Source organism: Melozone crissalis, unplaced genomic scaffold, assembly GCF_028551555.1.
Source record: "Melozone crissalis strain CALT ecotype California unplaced genomic scaffold, PUWL_Pcris_2 ptg000006l_1, whole genome shotgun sequence".
NCBI lineage: Eukaryota > Metazoa > Chordata > Aves > Passeriformes > Passerellidae > Melozone > Melozone crissalis.
Genome location: NW_026535784.1, coordinates 14190223 through 14212244, shown reverse-complemented (window position 1 = coordinate 14212244; position 22022 = coordinate 14190223). Strand labels below are relative to the sequence as shown.

General features: G+C 43.5%; 1 protein-coding gene across 3 annotated transcripts in view; it reads left to right on the top strand.

Moving 5' to 3' along the window:
• MXD4 (MAX dimerization protein 4) overlaps positions 1-22022 on the top strand; it is a 39062-nt gene that overhangs the window by 11403 nt on the left and 5637 nt on the right. For all 3 annotated transcript variants that reach the window (XM_054293153.1, XM_054293144.1, XM_054293137.1), the window contains exon 4: positions 20101-20215. In XM_054293153.1, coding sequence (XP_054149128.1) covers positions 20101-20215 — 115 coding nt within the window. The remainder of the gene's footprint in view (positions 1-20100; positions 20216-22022) is intronic.

Genomic DNA, 22022 nt, shown 5'->3' with positions numbered 1-22022 from the left:
GTTTTTTTGTGTGTTGTTCTGTGGCTGCAGTTGTGTAGCAGCTAGACCATCACTTCCCTTGCATGCTTACATGCTTTCCTGTAGTTTAATTGTAATATGAGTAAACTATAGCTGTGCCTAATAGCCACGTGGTCACCCTAGAGATGAGAGGAACTGGAGAAGGCTCAAGCTCACAAACACAGGCCTGGGCAGTAGAATGCAGTGCACTGGCTAAGGCAGTGACATCGTAAGGGCAGAAGTTCTGCTGACAGAGTCTTCAGGAAAATAACTGGATGTAAAATTCTGTCCTTTGGTCACACTTTAAAAGAAAAAAAAATTGCCCCCAGCTGTGATTCTTTCTCATTCTGTTAAATTTCTTCCTCTCCTCCTGCTTCATCATTAAGAATTTACTTTAATCTGCATATTCCTTTTCTTTTCCCTTCAGTTATTTTCCTCTTCTTCCTTTTGCTCTGCCTTAACATGTTTAAGCAGCACAGTAAATGAGGCACAGCAGCATTTGCAGCAGATGCAGGGCCAGAAGGAGAATCTATTAATTGTTCAATCGCTGATCTCACTTTCAGTTCTGTGTTGTATCTTTGTAGTAGATGGACCATATAGTACTTGCCTCGCTACCTTTTCTTTCTTTGCCATCTCAAGGTCAAAATAGGTAAACTGCACAGTATGTCTTGTGATTATACAACTAATGTTTCTAACTGCTGCTGCTTGCTGTGCCTCCTGCAGTTAAACTATACTTGAAGCCAGATTTTTATTCTTCCTGGTGAGAACCTGCAAATTAGTGCAAGATCCCTGTATGTGCAAATGGGTGCTTGCAAAAGCAGATGAGGTGTGTACAGTTCTAGCTGCCTGATGTATTGGTGTGAAGGACTCCTGCAATTTCTGTTTTCTTCTTTATAACAACCCCCTCCTCCACCACTGTGGGTGTATGAGTAGATAATACCGATCATAGTGTTTTTCACTGTGTTTAACTAAAATTACATTAAGATCTATGAAGTGTCTTGCATGCTTTAATGGAAGATTCACAGCTGTGGTGTGTCCCTGCGGCAGAGCCTGCCTTCCCCCTCCGGTGCAGCCCTGCCCTGCCAGCTGGGAAGCCCTGGATGTTGATTTTGGAGGTGTCTCCTTTCCAGGACCAGTGCCTTGACTCAGCACTGCCATGATGCTGCTCTGGCAAGGCACACTGGGTTATCTCACAGCAGCCTGTCGAGGAGGAGGAGAGGAATGGCCGCGTGTCCTCCTCCACGCCCAGTCCCTCACGTGGTGTCTGAGGCTGTCCTGCGTGCTGGAGGGCAGGGAAATGGCTTCCTCCTGTACACAGCCCTAGTGTCCTGTGTCAGCGTGGCCAGAGATGCTGGTGACTGGAAAGCCATGGCAGCCATTCATGTACATGCTGCTCTTTTGGGTTCTGCACTGCTGTTGCACATCAGAGGTTTTATCTCTGGTTTCAGTGTTGGTGGGAATGGCAGTGGTTGACCTCTGTGTGTGCTGGCTTGGCCATTTGGCACTACCACTTTATTTTGTGTTTTGTACTGCTGGGTCTCTTTTCTGTGTGCTCTTGAGGGGGTGCTCAGAGGAAGACGAAAGCAGAAATGTAATTGCAAGAAAAAAATTTCATTATATGATAGAATTCAGAGTACATTTATGGTAAAGTGTTTCTCAGTGATTCATACATGAAATTCCTTTTTCTTTGCTTTATGTCTCTCTGGAATACCTTGCTCAGAACTTTGGTGTGGGTTCTTACAGGGAAACTCTGTAAGGACTCATCCGTCTAATGGCAGTCTTGTTTTGGTCCTGTGCATTTAAGGTGTGCATCTTGGAGCTGTGAAACAGCAAAACCCCTAAATAAAAAGCAGGAAGGCAAGAAATCTTCTATCCTAGGGACAGCTGAGGTCCTAGAGGATATTTTAATAATTACAGACAGGTTAGTCAGAGTGGCACTTGGATGTAACTAGTTCCTAATGACAAATGTGTATATTCATGTAGGTATCTTTTGTTGTTTCCAGCCAGACCATTAGGTCTGTAGGCTTTCACAGAGCAACATAAATAGTAAGCAAATTAGTAATCATGACTTTTTGCAAGGAAATTTTTAAATCGACCTGACAGCTGTATAGAGGAATTCAGCTTTCATAGTGTAAAAAAACACCCAAGAATTCACGAGAGACTTAAGCTTCTTTAGAAGACACAGCATAATCTCATTTATTTGCATCAATTTATACTAGTTCTACATTAGAAGGTAAAAGCCAAGGTGTATGTCCCTGAAGACTGTGCTGAGATCTCCACACTGCTGTGAAGGCAGGGAGAACCTGCCCTGGGCTGTTCACTGTGGTCTTCTCCCCAGCTTGGGCAGGGCTATGCAAGGAAGAGATGATGTCTCATCCTCTGTCACCTCCTGTCAAAGGACACAGAGCCCTGAGAGAGGATACTGGGATCAACCCATCAGGACTTCCCCGGTTTCATTCAGTCCTGCCTGGCCATGAGGAGCTGTGCTGCAAGAGAGGTTCAAGGTCTTGCCCTTCCCCTGGCAAAGTCTTTGGAAACAGCTCATGAAACTTGATGATTTTAAAGAACAGCTTTTAAGAACTAGTGAGGAAATGAATAAGTGTACCTCAGAATCAGTAAGCCACATGCTGCTGTCCCCAAACCGGCACCATGTGAGCTGAAGAAGTGCTGTGTGACCCTGGTATGGCTGATCTAGGTCCCACGTCCTCAGGCTTAGATTTGACAAAAGCTGGCGAGCTGAGCTAGATGGAGGTAAAAACCAGGCATTGCTGTTCAAGCTGAGACTGCTGTGGAGTTGGCCTGGATCAGCTGAGTGAGACAGCCCTGAACTTTCAGAAGTGCAAGAAGAGAATGGGGAATACATGAGACACAGTGCAAAACCTTAAAGATGGAAAAACCCCCAAATCTTTCTTTCTTCCCAAAGGAGCTTAATGTATGTGTTGTGTAGAGTGCTGAGTGGGGGAGACTGGAAGTGTTCCCTTGTGCACAGAAGGTAATACTGATGCAAGTTTTGTGTAGTCCTTAAAGCTAAAATCTCACCAGAACAAAGTTTCTATATTGCATCATCGTGTGAATGAATGATGATGCACACGATGATGCAATATAGCCTGTGTTTCTGTAGGGTATCCCTACAGAAACACAGGCTTTGATAAGCAATATATATTTTGATGGAAGCATTATTATGTACAACATTAAAAAACAGAGCAGGTGCCTCTGAAGTTAAGTCCTGATAGGTGGTTTTCTCATGGTGGAATTGCGCATTCAAAAGCACAGTTACATTCATTGGTACATCAGTTTCACCCACCAGAGCTGCTTGGTGCTTGAAGTTTATATAAGCTGAGAGAATGCCTAGATGGATGTCCTGAAATCTTCTCTGTGGTTCTTCACGTTAGTAAACTGTAGGGTTAATGAAAAGCATGTAATTGCCAGTTGGTGATACACTTGGAAGTTTTGAAACAGAACTGAAAGGTCATTGAAATAATAGCATACCAAAACAATGCTTAATGTTTATTTTTATTATGGGCTGCCTTTTCAAAATCACAAATTACCATTGTGGTTAGCAGTGTTATGCAGCAAAAAGCTGTAACTGCATTGATCCCTCATGCTGAGTGGCTGTGGTGCCACCACTAACTGAGGAAACCCCTGAACTGGTGCTGGGGTAAAGTCTTTCAAGGGAAGGATCACCCAGTGTCTCACTGCTGTGCTTCCCCCAGCAATTTCACCCAGCCCTGGCTGCACACTGGTGCTCCTGGGTCCTGCTTCCTGCCAGCACAGCAGGAGGGGAGAAGCTTCCTCCTTTGGCCAGGTCACCTTCCTGAGCCAGCTCACTGTCACAGGCACACCCTGCTGTGTCACCGCGAGGGGTGGGATGGCTTCTTTGAGTGACAGTGTTAATTTACAGTACAGAGCAGTTACAGTTCAATTCTCTGTCAGTTTAATGTTTTTCCTAAGCATCCAGTTTTGGCTGCTGTTTCCTGGAAAGTGCTGTGCTGGATGGGTCTTGCTGACCTGGGAAAGATCTCATTGTTATAATGGGTCTATAAAAATTGCTGCCATTTCTAGGATCTGTCCAGATTGTACATAAACCATTCAGATAATGTGGCTGCTGTGTTAGTGGTGGGAGCCACGTTGTCTTGCTAGCAGAATCTAACCTCTGTACTAGGTCTTTCTTCTGGTTTTCTTGTCAAGAAAAGAGGGGTTTTTTTACACCTTCTGGTTGGTGTGAAGAGGTTTATTACAATCCCAGTGAATTGCAATAAACATGCCTTTGCACTACTTGAGCAAGATAATGTCTTAGGAGTGTGATTTTACTTTTGTGAGCTGAAAGCCACCCTGGTTTGGGCATCTGCTCCCCCTCCCCAGCTATGACTGCTTCTCTGAGGTTCCAGCTGTAGTGAGCAGGTAACTGGCATTGCCTCAGCCAGGGCAAGGCTGAATGTCAGCTTAAAGCCTCTCTTACCAGGTGTTAAAAATCTCTGTAATAATTTTTTTTGCAGAGCTTGTTTAGCAAAGTCTATAAAGAACTGGACTGGCAGAACTGAGATTTAATCCTGTGCTTTTGCTGAAGCAACCCATGCTTCTGAGTCTGACAGATCTGTGGAATTAAAGAAATTGGAAGGTTCACAGCTTTGTACTTAAATGCTGTTCCTTTCATCTCTGGGCAGTCAGCAAGTGTCTGGACCTGTGACTTGTCCCGCAGTACCTGCTGCAGTAGCTGCTGTGGATACCTATGCCCTGAACTGTTGTCTTTTCAGTGCACGGAGCAGCTCACCTGATGATGCAGTCCCAACAAATCTTCCTACCTACACTGCTGGTTTGGAAAGGAGGAGTGTATTAAGCAGACAAAGCTTGAAAATTAATCTGCTCAGGAAGTTATATTACAGGTATCAGAAATGTACACATACTCATGATTTGGACAAAGCTGCTATTTTGCAATGAAAGATGGGACTAAAATACATTTTAGACTCAATTATTATGTCCTTTTTCCTGCTGAAGTCAGCTTTGGACTGTGGAGCATGAGTGGAGTCCTGGGTCTGGGCTCTAGAAAGCTCTGTGCTTCCTGGCCAGCCAAGCAGCCAGCAGGGAGCAGATGGGTGAGAAACCAAGTGCATGCATTTTTTTCCACTGAAATTTGTTCATCCCTCTCTTCAAACATAAGTCCATTGTGTGTCAGCCTCTAACGGACTATGTAGAAGGTGGTTTATGTTTTCAGGATCTGCTAATTGACCTGGCTAGTTCTCATCCAGCATGGTAGAGAAAGTGGGCTGGACTTGTGCAAAGTAGAGATGGATGGGCCAGACTTTCTGCTACTTTCAGGACAGTTAGGTGCTGATTCCCTGCATATAGGGCAGGAGAGGCCTGATGGTGACTGCTCTCTTCATTGGAGGAGAAAAAAAAAAGAGTTGAATTAGGTATTTTGAAAAAGAGGGGTTTTTTAAGCTTGCTTAGCTACATCTGGACAAGTGAGCTGGAATTTGATTTTTGGTTTTTTTTAAGGAATTGAGGCAGCTAATGGACTTTAAGAAGCTGGCCTCTGAAATGAGTCTTACATAATGCAATGGGAATCCTTGGCTGAATCCCAGCCAGTCAGGTCTGTGGAAGCCCACAGACCAATATACAGAAGTGGTACCTGCTGTGGTTTGAAGAAGCAGCAAATGTGCCTGAAAGTCAGCAGTGCAGCTCCAGCTCTTTGAGGCAAGGTTGGCTCTGGATTCACACCAGATCTGCAGGAGCCTGGCTTTCTTTCTCCCAAGTTTGTCATGAGCATTCACGTCCCAGTGCCCCTGCTTGGAGTAGACAAAAAGGAATCAACCTCAGCTGGAGGAGGTGGCTGTGTTCTGTGAGTTGCTTGTCCTGTCCCTTCCTCTCCCTGCCTCCATGCTCTATTGGCATCTGTAGCTCTATTTTTAGCCCTCCTTTCCCTGGAGTGACTACCTCACTTGGGTATTGGATATACCATGGCCTGGTCCCAAATTCAAAATGTCTCTTTCTGAATGGAATGGTGTGTACTTCCCTGCTGTAGCTCATGCTCCTTTTCCCTCGTGGTCTCTGTCAGCAGACACTTGTGCTTAGATTTACTGCATAGAATTCCTTTGCAGGTCAAGTAGTTTTTAATCTGTGTTTTTTCCCCTCGGTACACTGGCAGACTGTGGGCCCAACTCTGCCTCATGCCCAGGGAGTTTCAGTAGGAGCTCTGCCTGCTTCCAGGCTGAACCCTGCATCACATCCAGGCAGCTGCAGAGGATGCAGAAAGGTTCCAGAAACTGTTCTGAGCATGAGCATTTAGACAGCAGATCATAAATGTGAAAAAGCATAAGGCAATTTCTTCACACAAGTTTAATTTGGGCCTTTTTTGGAAAAACAAAACCAAAACCAACTCCCCCCCCCCCCCCCCCCCATCCCCTTCCTTGTGGATGGGATCCAATTAAAAACTGACTCCTCTTGTCCTAAAGCCCTGTGCAATCCCCAGGAATGGATAAGATATTCCTTCTACCCACTCCTCGCTACGTGTGGAAGGAGAGAGTTGTTTTGGGACTTTGATAGAGCGCTGTCTTTTGAGATGGAAATACATATGCTAATCTATGTTCACATCCTTCTAGGTTAGAGCAGAGTGACAGGACTTGTCAGAGGATGTCAATTGGCTAATATTATTGTTTAATGCTAGTTTATGTTACACAAGCTTTTTTCTACACAAATCAGACTAATTTTGTAGCACATGGAGATTGGCGCAGCCGACACAGCAGAGGTGTGGGCTGGGATGTATGTACATGAGGTCATGTTGCAATGCTTCTGACTTGAAAAACTAATAACTCTGGTTGCAGGCTACATGCCCTACATGAAGAAAGCCTTTATTACGTTCTACCTTATTGCAACAAAGCAGATTTGTGTAACAGTCAAAGACTGCATCTGGAGGTGGCAAAATGCCTGTAAAAGGCTGGAGTTGTAGTGGTGAGTCCTCTTCTCCCAGCTGCCTCCTTGGGATTGATGCCTAACAGATTTATCTGCTTTTCTTTCCTTGATGGTTCAGTTTGGGTAACTAAATGAAGATACAAGGTGCTAAATAAGGGGCCTGCCTGGCATGTAATTGCTGCCAGGACTCAGCAGCTCCTCTTGAAGTTAGGAATACCAGCAGTGTTTGCAAATACCAGCTGCACAGACACTCTGTGTCTTACATAGCACATTAGCTGGTATTTACAAAACATAAAGGTAGCAAACCCTGTAATTCCCCAAGAAAGCTGACTTAATCCCGATTGGTAAGTGCTGTTGTGTTGACTGCTGCAATGAACAACATGGGTGGAGCAAATAATTTCTGCTAGGGAAATTTGGGAGCTTGTTGTGTGTGTTTGCTAGAAGCAGTTATTGGGTGTAGGTGCTAAGAGGTGTTTTAAATAGACTGTTGGGTGTCTTGCTTCCCACTGCCTGACTTTACATACTCACATGGCAAGTGAGTCCAAACTTCTGGCGCTTCCTTCCATTGCCAGATAACCTCAGGACACTGCACTTAAAAAATCTGAGCTGAGTTTTGCAGGGAAGAAAGAAGGAGGGAGAGTTTTGAAAGGTGTTCCATACCTTATCATCCCCAGATGGATCATTTTCAGACTCTGCTCAACTGCACCTTATCTGGCTCAGGACAACTAGTTTTATACTGTTCAATGGAAAGGGAAATTGGTTGGACATTAAATTATAAACAAGGCACTACTGGTATTGTGGCAAGCTGTATCTAAACTTGGAGGCAGGACTGTCAGATATCTGCAAGTCTCCACTGTCCCTTGATGCCAGATTTTTTCTTTTTTTGTTTGTCGGGGTGGTGGCAGAAATAGGTTTATTCAGCTTTTAATTCACCTGAAAGTAAAAGTACCCATTGTAGCCTTGGAAGTGACCATCTTTAATTACAGTCAGTGCATTTAATCCCTCCCCTAAATTTGTTTATACATACACCTCACTGTCTTCCATTCACCTCTAATTACAAGGTTTAAATGAGGGAGTTGGAGACATACAGCAAGACATTTGGGGACATGTATTCTTAATTACTTCAGTGTGATTTCTTTTCTTCTCTCCTTTGTTGTTCTCACTTGGGGTCTGAACCAGCCTTCAGCTGGCTGGAACAGGCACCCTGCTGTTGTCCCAGGGCACCTCAGCTGTCTCACTGGAACACATCTCAAGTATCTGCACTTGTTGGTAAAAGCAACACCCACCACTTCCTTGCCCAATGAAGTCAATTCACTTGTGCAGGCTCAAGCTGCCATCATTAGCTGCTCCCTCTAAGATGGCCACGAGGCTTTGGTAGGTGCATGTGCCGAGGAAGTAATAGCAGAAGCAAAAATGAAAGTAACACATAGCACTAAATATCTCTTTCTGATAGTTTCCTGATCAGAGCTTAAAACTTTCTACCACTGTGAAGGAGCAAGTAATTGTTTAGGTGCTGAACTGGAGACAGAGTTGCCTTAGCTCCGATGAGGTTTTAAAACTGGTGCAAATTGCTGTTGTTTCTTTTGGTGCCTTGTGCATGTGGAACGTGGAGTCCCTACAGCATTTGTCAGGCTGCTTGAACTGGATACTTGATATTTAGATATTGAGGTTCAATAGACAATAAAATCACAGACACAGGTACCCAGTATTGCAAATATTAATGCTTCACACTCATTTAAGTTGATGCAGGAAAAGGCTGCTTAATTCTGGCTGTCTGCTATCCCTAGGCCTTGTGCTCAGTGTATGACAGCAATGCATGTTTTTAATTTAGCTAAAATAATTCAACTTGACTTGCCTCTCCTTTAATTTGGCATCATACGGTGGTATTAAAAAAAAACAAACTTGAACACATTTCTCCCCTCATTTGACACACGTACAAAATAACTAGGTCTATAGGGAGGTTTAAAATTAGGCAGAAAAAGCTCACTAGGCCCAGAAGTGTGCTCTCTTGGCTTAGTGCTGTGCTGCAGCTCAACTTCTCTAGGCTTATTTAAGCATTGTAGTCTCCCCCACACTTTTTTTTTAAGATCCTTCCTGTTGGCAGCTGTCCTGAGACACGATGTTCTTGCTTAGCATTTTGATGTGGGGAAACAGTCTGATAATTAAAGCCGGTTTCAAGCCATGAGCTGATTTGTGAGCAGTGACTTGCTCTGGGGTGTTGTCAGTCGATAAATGTGTAGCTCATGTGCACAGAGCTGAGCTGCACCTTGGTCCTGGAGCCCCACGTGAGAGGGACATGCAGCTCCCAGGAGCCACTTCTGGGGGAGGCAGACTGCATCCTCTCCAACCGCCTGGTGGTGAATGGTTAATTTGTGAAAAATCATCACTATCATCCTGTTCCCCTCTGCGTGTAAACCCAGTGCAAACCTGTTGTTGTTACACAGCTTTCCTTGTTTAAATTAATGTAATTCTCTTTAACCCACTCTCTGCGGTCCTTGACAAATTCCTTCCAAGAGCACTGTGAAAGATGGCAAAAGCCAACACACCTGTTGCAGGTCTGCAGACTCACACCATGGCTTTGGATGTGCTGTGCAAATTTGCTTTGTGGTGCTCCACTGCCAGGGAGGGCCAGAGTTTTACTGCTGCACGTCCTGACCCACTGCTGGGGCTCCGTGGGCAGCGTGTGAGTACGTGTGTGCCTCCATGTCACGTCAAGCGGGAATTACAACTGCTTGATCCTGTAATGGCATGATCTCGTGGCAGCACTTTCCTTATCTAATTGGGTCTGACACTATTCTGAGGTAGCAGACAAACTTGAGTCTCCCTGCAGTGTAATCTAAGAAACTTGGGTGCCAGTAAGACAGATGGGTTTGAGAGGTCTAATTTAGGAGGACTACTAAATTGTAATGAGCACATTTTAATGTGCAAAACAAATGGGTGGCTGGCTGAAAGAAGTATTAAATAAGTTTATTAAAAGCATGGCTGACTAGTTTTTTGTGGACTCTGTTTTCAGTATGTATGATGGTATTTCCATCATTCATGTATTTCTCTTTGAGGCACTGTTGTTCATGTGCCTGGATTAGGTAGGTACTGTGTGATGCTGAGCTCATGGTACCAGGTGACACTTCCCTCACTATTGCTTAAAAGTGTTAGAGAGGTAAATGTTAAAGACAATCAGTAGATAGCAGGGCTAAAAATAGAAGACACCTGAAAAAGAAATTCCTTTTCTATAGCTCTAAGAATTGTTCCTATTTGTCTGACATTGACTTTGAAGGTTTAAAATACAGAAAACTGTTCTTTATAGATGAGCACAACCTAAAGGCTGATATGCTAAAATATAAGTTGGAATCTCCTTTTTTCCCCTTTTTTTGCAGAAGAAAAGAAATCCATACAAGGGCAAAAACATACTGCAGTGGGTTTCAGCTGTTTGCATAATGTTTGATTTCTGTTGCCTCAGATTCTTGCAAGGTCAGAGATTTATTGCCTATGGTCAAAGGATGTAGAATCTCATACATGTAAATTTATGATTGATACCATCCAGGAAAGACAAATGATATCCAGCTGCCATTACTTTTGCTTGTGATGCTTTTGAGAATCCCTGTATAGCTTGTAAATTCCTGTTGACATTTCCCATGAAGTATACATCTCAGATTTCTGTGTGTTGCTGTTAGTTATTGCCGAGACACAAGAACAATGAAGGGCTTTTAAACCTTTCATGGCTGCTCTTCAGATAAGAGCAGCTTAAGAGAGTGGGATGGCTGAAGCATGGGGAAAGCTGTGAGGAAAAACCTGCCTGCAGGGATGAGTCTAGAAAAAAACAAGGAGAAGAGATGAGAGTGGTCAGATGATGGTCCTGCAGCTCTTAGTGCTGCAGGGGCAAAGGCTCTGGTTCCCCAGTGGGTAAAACAGATACCAGTGAGAGCTGCTGGTGTTCCCCCTGCGCTGGAGTCCTTGCTGAGGTGCTCCTGCCTGTGCTTGCCTTGCCCAAGGGCTCCTCTGAGCCCCTCCTGGCTGCTGGCTGGGCCTGGGGGCGGTGCGGGGACGTGGGTGAGCGTGCACCGTCGTGTGACACATCCCTGTCACACCTCGCATGCCTCAGACAGCTCCTGCTCACTTTGCAGGCACGGGAGCTCCAGTGGGAGAAGGTTGAGGAGCAGTGCAGCAACAGGTACTAACTGTGCCACAGGGCTTTTGTTTCTTCTGGTGGCCAAAGTCAGGTGTGACTGTGGGGCATGCATCAGTCTGTGTGCTTCTGCTGCTGGGAAGGTTCCTGAAGGGACAGCACGTGGGCACTCTGGCAAGCCACCAGCTGCTGAGGCTCTGGTCAGGTCTCTGGTCCTGGCGTTGTCCACCTTGCTTTGCAGGGTCATTCCAGCCCAAAGCAAGCCTTGGGAGCTGCTGTCATTTGCCCTTCTTAGCTGATGTTCCCGGGTTATGGCAGCACATGGGTGACCACAGCTCACCTTCTGGTGGGAACCAGAGCACAAAGTGCATCAAAGTGTCCTTGTGGGAATTTTGAGAGATGAGATGTTGATGTAGCCCAGTGCTTGTAACTTAGGACAGGCAATTGTCACTGCATTCAGCAAGGAGCTACTGGAGCGACAGGTAATGGTGGGAGAGACAGGAGGCAACATGGGCAGCAAGGTCTGCCAGATATTCCCTCTTTTAGGAGTCAGCAGCTTCCCTCTCACAGACCAGCTACTAGTCACCTGTTCCCAGCTTGCATTCCAGCTAGCTTTCTGTTAACTGGCCAGAAATGCATCCATTTGTGGCGCTGCAGATGCTTCCATTAACTTATGTGTACTGAAAGATGTAGGAGTAAGTTCTGGTTCCAGGTATATGTCTAAAATGTGAACAAGTGGCATCTTTTGGAAGGTGAAAAGGTAAAGGTCAAGTGTGGAATCTGGACTCAGCTAGTGGGCTGAGGTGGCACTAAGGGAAAGTAAATAAAATGCACTGTAACTGCTGAAATGTGCATTTAGATATAGTGTAAAAGAACCAAAATATTTTTCAGAGTGATAAATGTGCAAAACATGGAAATAACAGGCTGTGTTAACAGGCAGCAGAGGTTTTCTCTATTTCCTTAGCATTGGGAACAGCACCAGACATTGCTGAGCAGTATTCATGTGAAAACTTGCAGATGAGTCCAGAGCAGCACTGACTCTCTGAAAGCTTGTGATGCTAAGAGGCACTTGCAGCAGTTGTTATCCCCTGTTTGGACACTTCCAAGGTGGCTGCTTTCAGTTCAGCAGAGCAGATGCACACAAGTATTCAGCATGCTGGAAATGCATATTGAGGATGAATACAGTTAATACCACAGTAAATAAGGCAGGTGGTTTCAGGGTTGTTGCATTTAATTCATTAACAATCACTGCAATTAGGCACTCACTGCTCTTCCTCCCTGTTAGTTTCCATGTGGGCTTTACTGCAGAATTTAGTTGCAGAGGCCCTGTAAGATGTTAGACACAGACAAAAAATGCCTTGGATGAATCTTCACCAGTGGGCAAACTTCAGGCATTTGTTTTTACCTCAGCTTCCTGATGTTTGGTTTATCTTTCCTTGGATAATAAAAAGCCAAGAGGTTTGCTGTAAGAGCAAGACTGCATTTTCTGGGTTTGACTCAAAGGCACTCGGCTGTGAGCAAGCTTTTCACACATCTCGGAGCAATCTGCACACTGGGTGCCTTGCTATGGTACAGTGCTTTAATACTAAGAGGTTTTCTTTCCTTTTCACTAGAGCATATTTGTTGTGTAGTTGAAATAGATTGTGCAGCTCAAGTGTGAGCTAGAGCATCCTCAAGAAAAAAAAGAAGTATTTGAGGTATCCTTTGTAGAGAATAAAGTATTAAAAGTGTTTCTGAGTGAAATAAATATGAAAGAAACAGGAATTTTTATTGCGGTGGAGGGCCGTTATCTTCTATTATGTTTAATATTTTGCTGGAGATATGCTAAATACTGTCTGAATCATTAATAAATAGGTTTCTTTAGAACCATTTATCTGATTGAATTTCTGTGATTTCGTAAGCTGGAAGCTTATAAATAATCTCTTTAAATGCCTTTGTAAGCAAATGTGTTTTAATTAGTACAGAGTCATCTTTGGTAGCTTACAAAAAGTCTTGTAGAGATGTAAATATGTAATTCCTGACACTTTAATAAAAGTGTTAGCTTAAAGAGGAGCGAGGCAAGTATGTTTAAGTACCAGCTTCCACTAAGCAGAGTTGGGTATATAATTACATGATTACCAACACTGCATATGTGGCCATGATATCCAGAGCTACACAAAATAATATGAATATATTACATTTTCAGTACCATTAAAACAATTTGCAGCAAAATTCTGTCTCCACTTTAGATGTGACTGTGCACAGAATAAAAAGAGCTGCAGCCCTTAAAAGATGTTGCCTTGTTGTGTCAAGCTCCAGTAAGAAGGGATTGAAGCTGGTATCAGAGGACAGACAGAGTTTCTTGCCCTCGTTCTACCTTGGTGGCAGGTGAACCCTGAAGTCACACTAGGGAGGTTTTTACTGCTACATTTCTGCATTTTTAAAAAACTTTGAAATAATGATGTTTATGAGTAATGATGCTGTCAGTGTTCATCCTGACCCAGTGCATGTCACAAAGTATCCTGAGCTTCTCTTTGCTGATTCTGTGTAAAACTTGAGTGTTCCCTGTATGCAGGTATTTGCATTTCATAAATAAATCTGTGAAGAGTCTTCCTGTAAAAACATGACCGCCTTAAAATTGCTGTTAGCTCACTTCTGTATTTTATGCTGAATTTCGTGTCTGGCAGGGAGATAAATTCACCTTGCTTTAAGGAGGGAACACAACCATTAGTGCACTGCTGGTGTCTCTGACCCAAAGTTGTGGGCTCGGGCCAGACTGTTTTGGTTCATAGTGTATCTGGATAACATTTGACTCCAGAAGTGAATTTTTGGTGCAGAGATTCTTCTCTGACTTTACCCTATGCACATTTTTAAGCCAGATTACACAGTCCTTATGCAACAATGAAAAATTTAGTAGCTGCTCTATATTTAAACCTTTGTGTATTAACTTCATTGCACAGCACCAGGATAGGTTTGAATGTGGAAAAAAAAGTGAAACATTAGAGAAGGAAATTGAAATGCTTAGGTAACTCTGTCCAGTTTATAATAATGTGTCTTCTAGATTAATTTCAAATATGTTTCTAGTCTTTGAAGTTGGGGTTTAGTTTTATTAAGTTTGTACTGAATTTGCTTTGTGATAGGGCATGATGCTGTCTGGTTTTTGGACCAAAATGATTGATGTGCAGAAATGACCGATTTTTAATTTTTACATCTATTTCAAATCTATTGCTTATTCTCACTGGTGTGGCTTGTAGTGATTGCATTGCTTGAGTTTGATCTCTTTGAGAGTATGTCAACCTCCTGTACACAGAGCCAGTTTAGTGGAGTAAAATTGGGAAGTCTGAAACACAGACACATGTTCAGTCACACAAGTGTTTGTTCAGTCACATAAGTGTTTTTAGCACTAAAGTACCCTACAGAAAGCACAGTTAGGGCCTGCTTGTGAGGCCAGCATTGTTTCATGCCTGCTTCAGTGGTGCACTGTGGTGAGAGGTATGATGGGCTATGCATGTGGAAGCAACATCATGTCTAACCCTGCCAGCTGCTGCAGCCAGCATGAAGGGAAAATCAGGGCATGCAGTGTGGAATTACAGACATTTAGTGGCTTTTTGGCCATTTCCTAACCTTCCAGATCCTTCCTCCATAAGCTGCTGGAGGTGGAGATGCTGCATGTCTAAGATGCCAGTATGGCCAGGACAGCTCCATTGGCAGACTGGGCAATCTGCTAGTAGCAGGGAGCAGGTGTGGACCAGGCAGAACTGTTCTGGGATTCCCACAGGATGACAGACTGCTGATAGAATTGCTCCCTCCTTTCTACAGCCAGCTCTGGGTCAGGAGAGAATGGGTACATGGAGGAGTCATTCCTGTGCTCCGTGGGGGCGGTGGAGTGGGACCTGGAGGATGTGCAAGATGAACACTTGTCATGAATTTGACTTCTCTGTAGTGAGCTTTATGCTCTTGCTCACAATTGTTCAGAAACAGATGAGCATGATCCATCTGACACTTTCAGCAAGTGACCTCTGGCAGTCAGGAACACGATGCCAGCACTGGGAACTGTTTATCTTTGGATGCAGCTTCCAGGAAATGCCCACCCCGTGCTACCCACCACAAACACATGGAGGGCTGTTGGAAGCTTGTCTGCAGGGAGTGCCCAACTGGGATGGCAGGATGGACAGGCACACATTTCACAGGAACTCAGTAATGTCACCCTTGATCATGAGTGTCTGTGGCCATTTAATGTCACTGGGGTTTGGCTGAGGCGTGCCATGCAGGGGACTGAGCAGCTCATTTGGTATATGCACCTTGCCTTTGCAGCTGGCTTTGTGCAGCTCACTGGCCTCTAAATAAAGCCTGTAGATTTATACTTGAACGGTTTAGGAAACACACCTTTGCTGCTGTCAAAAAACTGTGCAACTGCTGCTTGAACAGCTATCTGCTGCCTGATGGCTGCAGGCCATTTGTCTCTGCTGTGCTGGACCTGACAAAGCCCTGGAGAGCCCCTGTGGAAAGGCTGCAGTGGATCAGGTCACTCCACAGCCCTACCAGCAGTCTGTCAGGCAGAGTGGCACAGGTTCAGGCCACACAGCGGGGGATGTTTTGCTGGTACGTGAATAGGAGCAATCTTGTGAGTCAGATGCTGAAGGGTTACAGGCAATTTTGGATTTACATGTTCATAGACATGGATATGTGTCTGTGAATGTTTATTGCTCTGTCTGGGTAAATCTTTAAGAATCTCCAAGGACTGCCTTTCTGGGCAACCTATTCTGGTTGTTCACCACTGCCCCAATAAAAAATTTGTTTCCCACTGTCCACCCTGAACCTCTGAATCCACAGCCATTGCCTTTGTTGTATTATTTAGCCCTACAGAGAAGTATTTTGTTCCCATTGCAACCGTCTGTCAAGTAGTTGTAGGAATTTCTTGGAGTTGTTGCAGTTTCCTTGGAATGAAGATTATCCAGGGTGAACAATGGACTTTTTTGTTTCTTTTTTTTTCTACATCTTAGTATTCCATTTCTTGGTGTACTGCTTGGATTTCCATCTGGGATCTCAGATATGCAGCAAAGCTTATTGACTATTATTTAATAGACTCATTTAACACAATTACAAAATTGATTAGGGTCAAAGATCTTAATATGTCTTTGTATGGCAGCCCTTTCTTTGAGAAGTAGTGAACCTGCCTTTTCACAGCCAAACACTTGAGCAAACTGGAGTCTCCAAGGATAGAGTCAGTGAGTGGTCTTCCCGTGATGGTCTTCTGGTGGATGTCCTTGTTCTGTAGGAAAAGTCTTACTACCCCTTTTTGCTGCTTTGTCCCTCCATGCTGTGGGGCTCCAGGGTTCATTCTGCCGTGGGCTCTGAAAGCCCTGCCTCTACTGCCCATCATGGCTTAAGTGGATTCAATACCAGTTTAGGGCAGTTCCTGCTGGTAGCCTTTGGGTCAGTTGTCAGCAGGTGGCTTTGTCCTTTATGTGAATGTGAGGGACCAGGAGACAGCTGCTGGACATGGCCCCTGCCCTGGAATGCTGACCAGCCTGGGCTTATCAAGCACTAGAAGAGCTGTAAAGTAGACTCAGAGGACTCTGCTGTGAACCTGCTTATGGGGAAACACTGGAGTTTTGAACACCTGAAACCCCTTTATCATCTGGCACAAAGGACAATGTGGTAAATCAGACTGGGCGCTCATGCACCTCTCCATATGTGGGGCTACACCCAAACCAGAGATCTGCAGGCTTGATTTGGATTTTGGATGGCATTTTTTAGATCCCTGCCTTCCCAGATGAAATCAGTATCAGTGATGGGGGGGGGGATATTTCTGTGCATCCACCTGAAGTGAGGAAATTGCCCTTTTCTGTCAGCTCTGCTGTCCAGGCAGATACCACACTGGCGTTGGAAGCTGGAGCAGAGCATAATGACCCAGCTTCAGCCATGTTTCATGCACAGACATTGTTACCCTGTTGCTCTGACACCAGGCTGCTTTTTTTTTTTTTACTTTTTTTTTTTTTGTTATTTTTTTAGGTGGAATTTAAGGCGTGAGCTGCAAAACACAAAGCAGCTCTGGCTGTGATTACCTCTGTGAGTGCCTTTCCCTCCTCCTGTGGTCACAGGCAGCTGAGGAAAAGCAAAAGCTGTCAGGTCCCTGCAGAAAAAGAGAGAAATTAGTGCTGGCAGAGTCTGTACGAGACAACTTATCTGCTGTGAAGTTTGAGTCCCTTGTTCCTGCTGGTGTGATCTGTTAATGTAACATGCCTGAAATGTTTTCTTACATTCTTACAGTTTTTTTCTAAGATGTGCAAGATGAAAAACGTGGGGATACTTACTCCAGTAATAGAGGAGTTGTGGTGGGCTGGTTTTCTTTTTGTACATTCACAATCTATGCCATCGATTATAATATACAAATTAGTCACATAAACATGTCTGCATTTATGTAAAGATCTATGTAAAGCTTTTGCTTTCAAATCTGTAATGGATTCATAGGTGTTGAGTAATTAGATGAAAGAAAAAGTCCTTTTAAGAAAAAAAAGGTGAAGTTAGAGGAGGTCTTTCAGCAAGTGTGTTTATTACATTTACTGCTATCAGTATCAGCTGGTAGTACTGGAAAAGCCTTAAAGCAGTTTTGTTAATATTCAGCCCCTTTAATTCTTCTCACTGGTCACTTAAAAATACTCTTCTTAGATTCAGTCCCATGTTCTTCCTGGCACTTCTGTAAAGTCCTGCTCTACTGGGCTGGCAGGTAACATTCAAGAGTTTGTGCTTTACAAAGGCACATGGCCATGCCCCTGAACCTTGGTGATATTTCTGTGAACTCCCCAGTTGATGGCAAGGAAGTGCACTAAAGCCTTGCTTTCTTCTCCCTGTGGTAAGCAGACTTTCCTCAAATAGCAGGAGGCAGATAAGTTCACTATGTAGTCTGGTTTCATTAATGTTTTCCAGAATTAATAGTAAGTAAATCTCAGATCAACAGTTCTGTATATTCCTTATCAGACTTCTAATTGCTCCGAGTATATTGCTCATTCTATTTCTAGGTGTCTACCTCTCTATTTACTATTTGGTACCATTCTTCTCCTCTTCCTTCCCATATGCTCCTTCATCTTCAGTCCCCACTTTCTTGTCATCAGTCTAAGTACAGTTGCATCCAGGTTGGGCTAAGTGAAACAGGCTCATGTGGGTGTGTTCAGAGGCCATTTAGAAAACAAGAAGATTATTTGAATTGATTCCCTGACACAAGTTTTTGTATTTAAAATGCAACTACCCCAGGTAGTTGTTAGAGATTACAGACACAGAAATAAAAATTTGCCTGGTTAAGATTTTCTGTATAAATATCAGTAGTCCCTAATTTAAGTATTTCAGTATTTTAAAGATTGATATTCCAGTTTAAAGTAGCAGCCTCAGGGAATCTGATTGGGCTCTTTTTGTGAATGCTTCAGCCAATCTTTGTTGGTGTTGTTTAAATAAAAGCATTTTGATGCTTAAGTTTAGAACCTTGTATTTAAAAACAAACCCCAGACCTAAAGTCTGTCGTCAGTTTTCTCTGGTGAATCAGATTTTTACCAAAAATCTTTTTTCTCTAAGTGGCTTGAAGAAAAAATTTAAAATTTTGTGGAAATGCTTTGTGGTTTCTTAGCTAGTACACTGCTGATTTATAGGCAGAGAGAACTACATGTGTGACTATGTAGTCATTGCTGTTCGGTATTAATTCTGTTTTGCTTTGCATTTTATCAATGTTAATTCTCAGATTGTTTTCACATTGCACTAATCATTCCAATTACAAATGTTTAATTTGTCATTTGGTGCATATTAAACCCTGCTGAAGAGTGTTTGGGCCCCAGAATGTTTGTCCATTTCAAACATCGATGCTGGACTGCGGTTCTGAGCTCATTGTTCAAAAAAAGTTCATTCTTGACCAGAAGTGTTGAATTCCCTGCAGTGTTTGTTTCCTTAATGCAGCATCGAGCAAATTTGAAAAAGATGATTATTCACCTCACTCTTGGGATCTGCTTCAGTTCCTCTTATGGCTGTGAGGGCAATGCCAGCTCCAGGTCATGGCTTTGCTCAGCCTGTAACAGGCTGGCAGAAGGGACGATAGCAGTTATTCATGGAAGCACTTCCACAGCCATTTCTCATTGCAGAACTGTGTGGATTCCTGTTCAAGGGGTGTGAATTAAAACCAGGAGAGATTTTCTTTAGGATGTAACTGCAGAAACACACTCCCATGCAGTTCTTTGGTTTGCCACTGCCTTGTTTTGGATAGGTCAAGCAACTCTTCCTTGGACTGTTGTATCACCAGCTGCTTTCTAGTTTGGAAAATATTTGTAGAAACAGTACTTTGTTCATCCTCTTTTTACTGATAGATATGGCAGTAGTGCAGGAGAGATTGTTGAGAGCAGCAGTAGTGTTAGTTGCAAGGGAGTAACAGAGAAAGCAGGACCCTGTTGTTGAGGAATATGGCTGGAAGTGTCTCTTCTTGTGTGTTTATAATAAACACAGTGCAGTGAGAGGAAGAACTGTCTCCTTCTGAGGGGGCTGTGGGTCAGTAGAAGGGAGGAGAAGGGGCATCAGGACTTCCCTGTTAAAATGCATCGATAAACCATGGCTGGAAACAACTCTGAGCTATGAGGAGCTGCATGGATGCCCTTGGCTTGCATAGCTGGAGTGTGTCCTATTGCAGCAGGCAGGGATAGGAATGGGGAGAGGGGGATCAGGGTCTGCAGCTGCCCACAGCTCTGGCTGTGCCTGCAGAATTCCCTGCATTGGAGCAAAATCCCAGGTTTTTTGCCTTACCCAGCCACAGGCTGTGTGCAGCCCTGCCTGGATGTCTCAGATCTCTGAGCATACTCCCCTTTGGTTAAGATGGGACTGAGCAGGCTGAGCAAAGTGCTCTGAAACACAGGTATGAGGCTCCTGTGTGAGTGTGCCAAGCAGCATTACTGCATTTCAAGTGACCTTTCAGTCTGAAACTCTGCCAAAGGGAGGGGAAAGGAAGCCACGGCTGACTCGAGCTCTGAGCAGAGATCCTGCAAACAGATGGTGTTTGCATAGAGGAGATTCTGGTCGGGTGCAACTCCACTACAACTCTTGGTTTTTGATGATTGCAGGCGGGCTAAACTCCGGCTATATTTGGAACAGCTAAAACAGCTTGTGCCTCTCGGGCCGGACAGCACCAGACACACCACTCTAAGTCTGTTGAAAAGAGCTAAGATGCATATCAAGGTAAAAACATTCATCCATGTTTTTATTTCTTTCAAGGGAGAATCTTCCAGAATGTGTATCCATAGAGAGGAAACAAATTTTCACACAAAATCCATATCCATATGTCCCATCTTCTGGATTTATTGGCCTTTATTACTTGCAGGGATTTCAGTCACAGTGTCAAAGTTTAGTGGTTTGCAATTTAGCATCTCAGATATATAAAACAGTGGTTTTGTGATTTCTTAGTTGCTAACTAGTGTATTTAATACACTATAATTTACTTTATTTTACACTATAATTAAAAAAATTATCAAAGCTGTTCTTTAATTAATATATTTATTTTTAAGAACCAAGCAAAGTAGCATTGTACTGAATTTACTAAAATGTAAAAGAGCCAGATCCATTAATGATAAAAAAAATAATGGAATCAAAAGTATCATATCTATTAGTGAGCCTTACCCCATCAACATTTTGTTGACCAGGTTCTCATTTAAATGAAATAAAAAATTAAATGCAATCTCCTGTTAGTTGCTGCTCCCCTTGCTACAAGTTTAAAACAAAAAACAGCCTTAAATCTCACCTATGATCCAGCAGCAGTGCGGGTTCTACATTTGCACAAGTAATTCAAAGGAAATTATTTCTCAGGCCTTCTCTCTCCAAAGACACCTTCACTCCCATTTTCACTGTCATTGTTTTCAGGGAACAGGGTTATATGCAGAAATAAGACAAAGAGGTATTCAAATGTAAAAGTTAAAGAACAGGTTTCTGCTGCTGTGTCCAGGACTGTAATTACTCATCTGGCATTTTTTCAGTGTTACCGAGAAACAGGTCAAGAAAAGTGTCAGGCAAAATTGAACACTGCCAGTAATCTTGGAATATTTTGGAGAACATCCTGCTGATGCACAGCTTTAAGATTCACTGCTGTTACAGAAGTGGGTGTGATTCATATGAAGAAATAAAGATTATTCTAAGCAAAACCATTCTTGTGAACAAGTTTACAGAGCTACTTTTTCAGCACTTCTAAGCACATTTACTCCAGCTGGGCAACCCCTGTTTTTACCATTTGAGATTTTGGCCTCTTGTTTATAATTCAGGCTAACATGCATGAAAGGCACTGCATGTGGTTTTTGTCTTGGGCTGCCCCCCTATGATGGGCTTATGCATACAAATTGAAGAAGTGTTTTTACAAGTGGCGAGTGTGCGAGATTAGCCCTGCAGTTACCATTTCAGCTGCTGATAAAAAAAGCTGGGAACAGATTCTTTCCAGATCTCTCTTGCACAGCACCAAGTACTCGACTTCTAAAAACCCAGACTGAAGTTTAACTTTCTTTTTAAGATTTTAACTGAACCTGCCCAAACTGGGTTGGCATTTAATTGCTCCCCTTTTGTCAGGTCAGCTCCCTCTCCTGCCCTGCCAGAGCTTGCCCGTGCCCAGCTGGCATTTTCAGCACAGTTATTAGTTCTCAACTTTTCACACACACACACACCCACACACACACACACACCCCCCATATATTGAGATCTGCTCTGAAAGACTAGATGGTTTTGAGTCTCCTGGATATGAATCACTGAGTTCTTTCCTAAAATAGTTGTTAGAGTTTAGGATTGCAGCCAGGAAAATACAGGAAAAGGAAGTCTGATCAATTGGGCACATTTGGTTTGTTGTGTACATGGATGTACCAACCCCTTTTCCTATTATAACATTGTGTATCCACCTATGATGATTATCTGCAGAGTGTATTGCCTGGGAGGGGGCTTAAAATGTGGTGGAAGAAAGTAGATTTCATTGAGCCAGGAAACTGCCCCATTCAAGGGTGTCAATTATTTT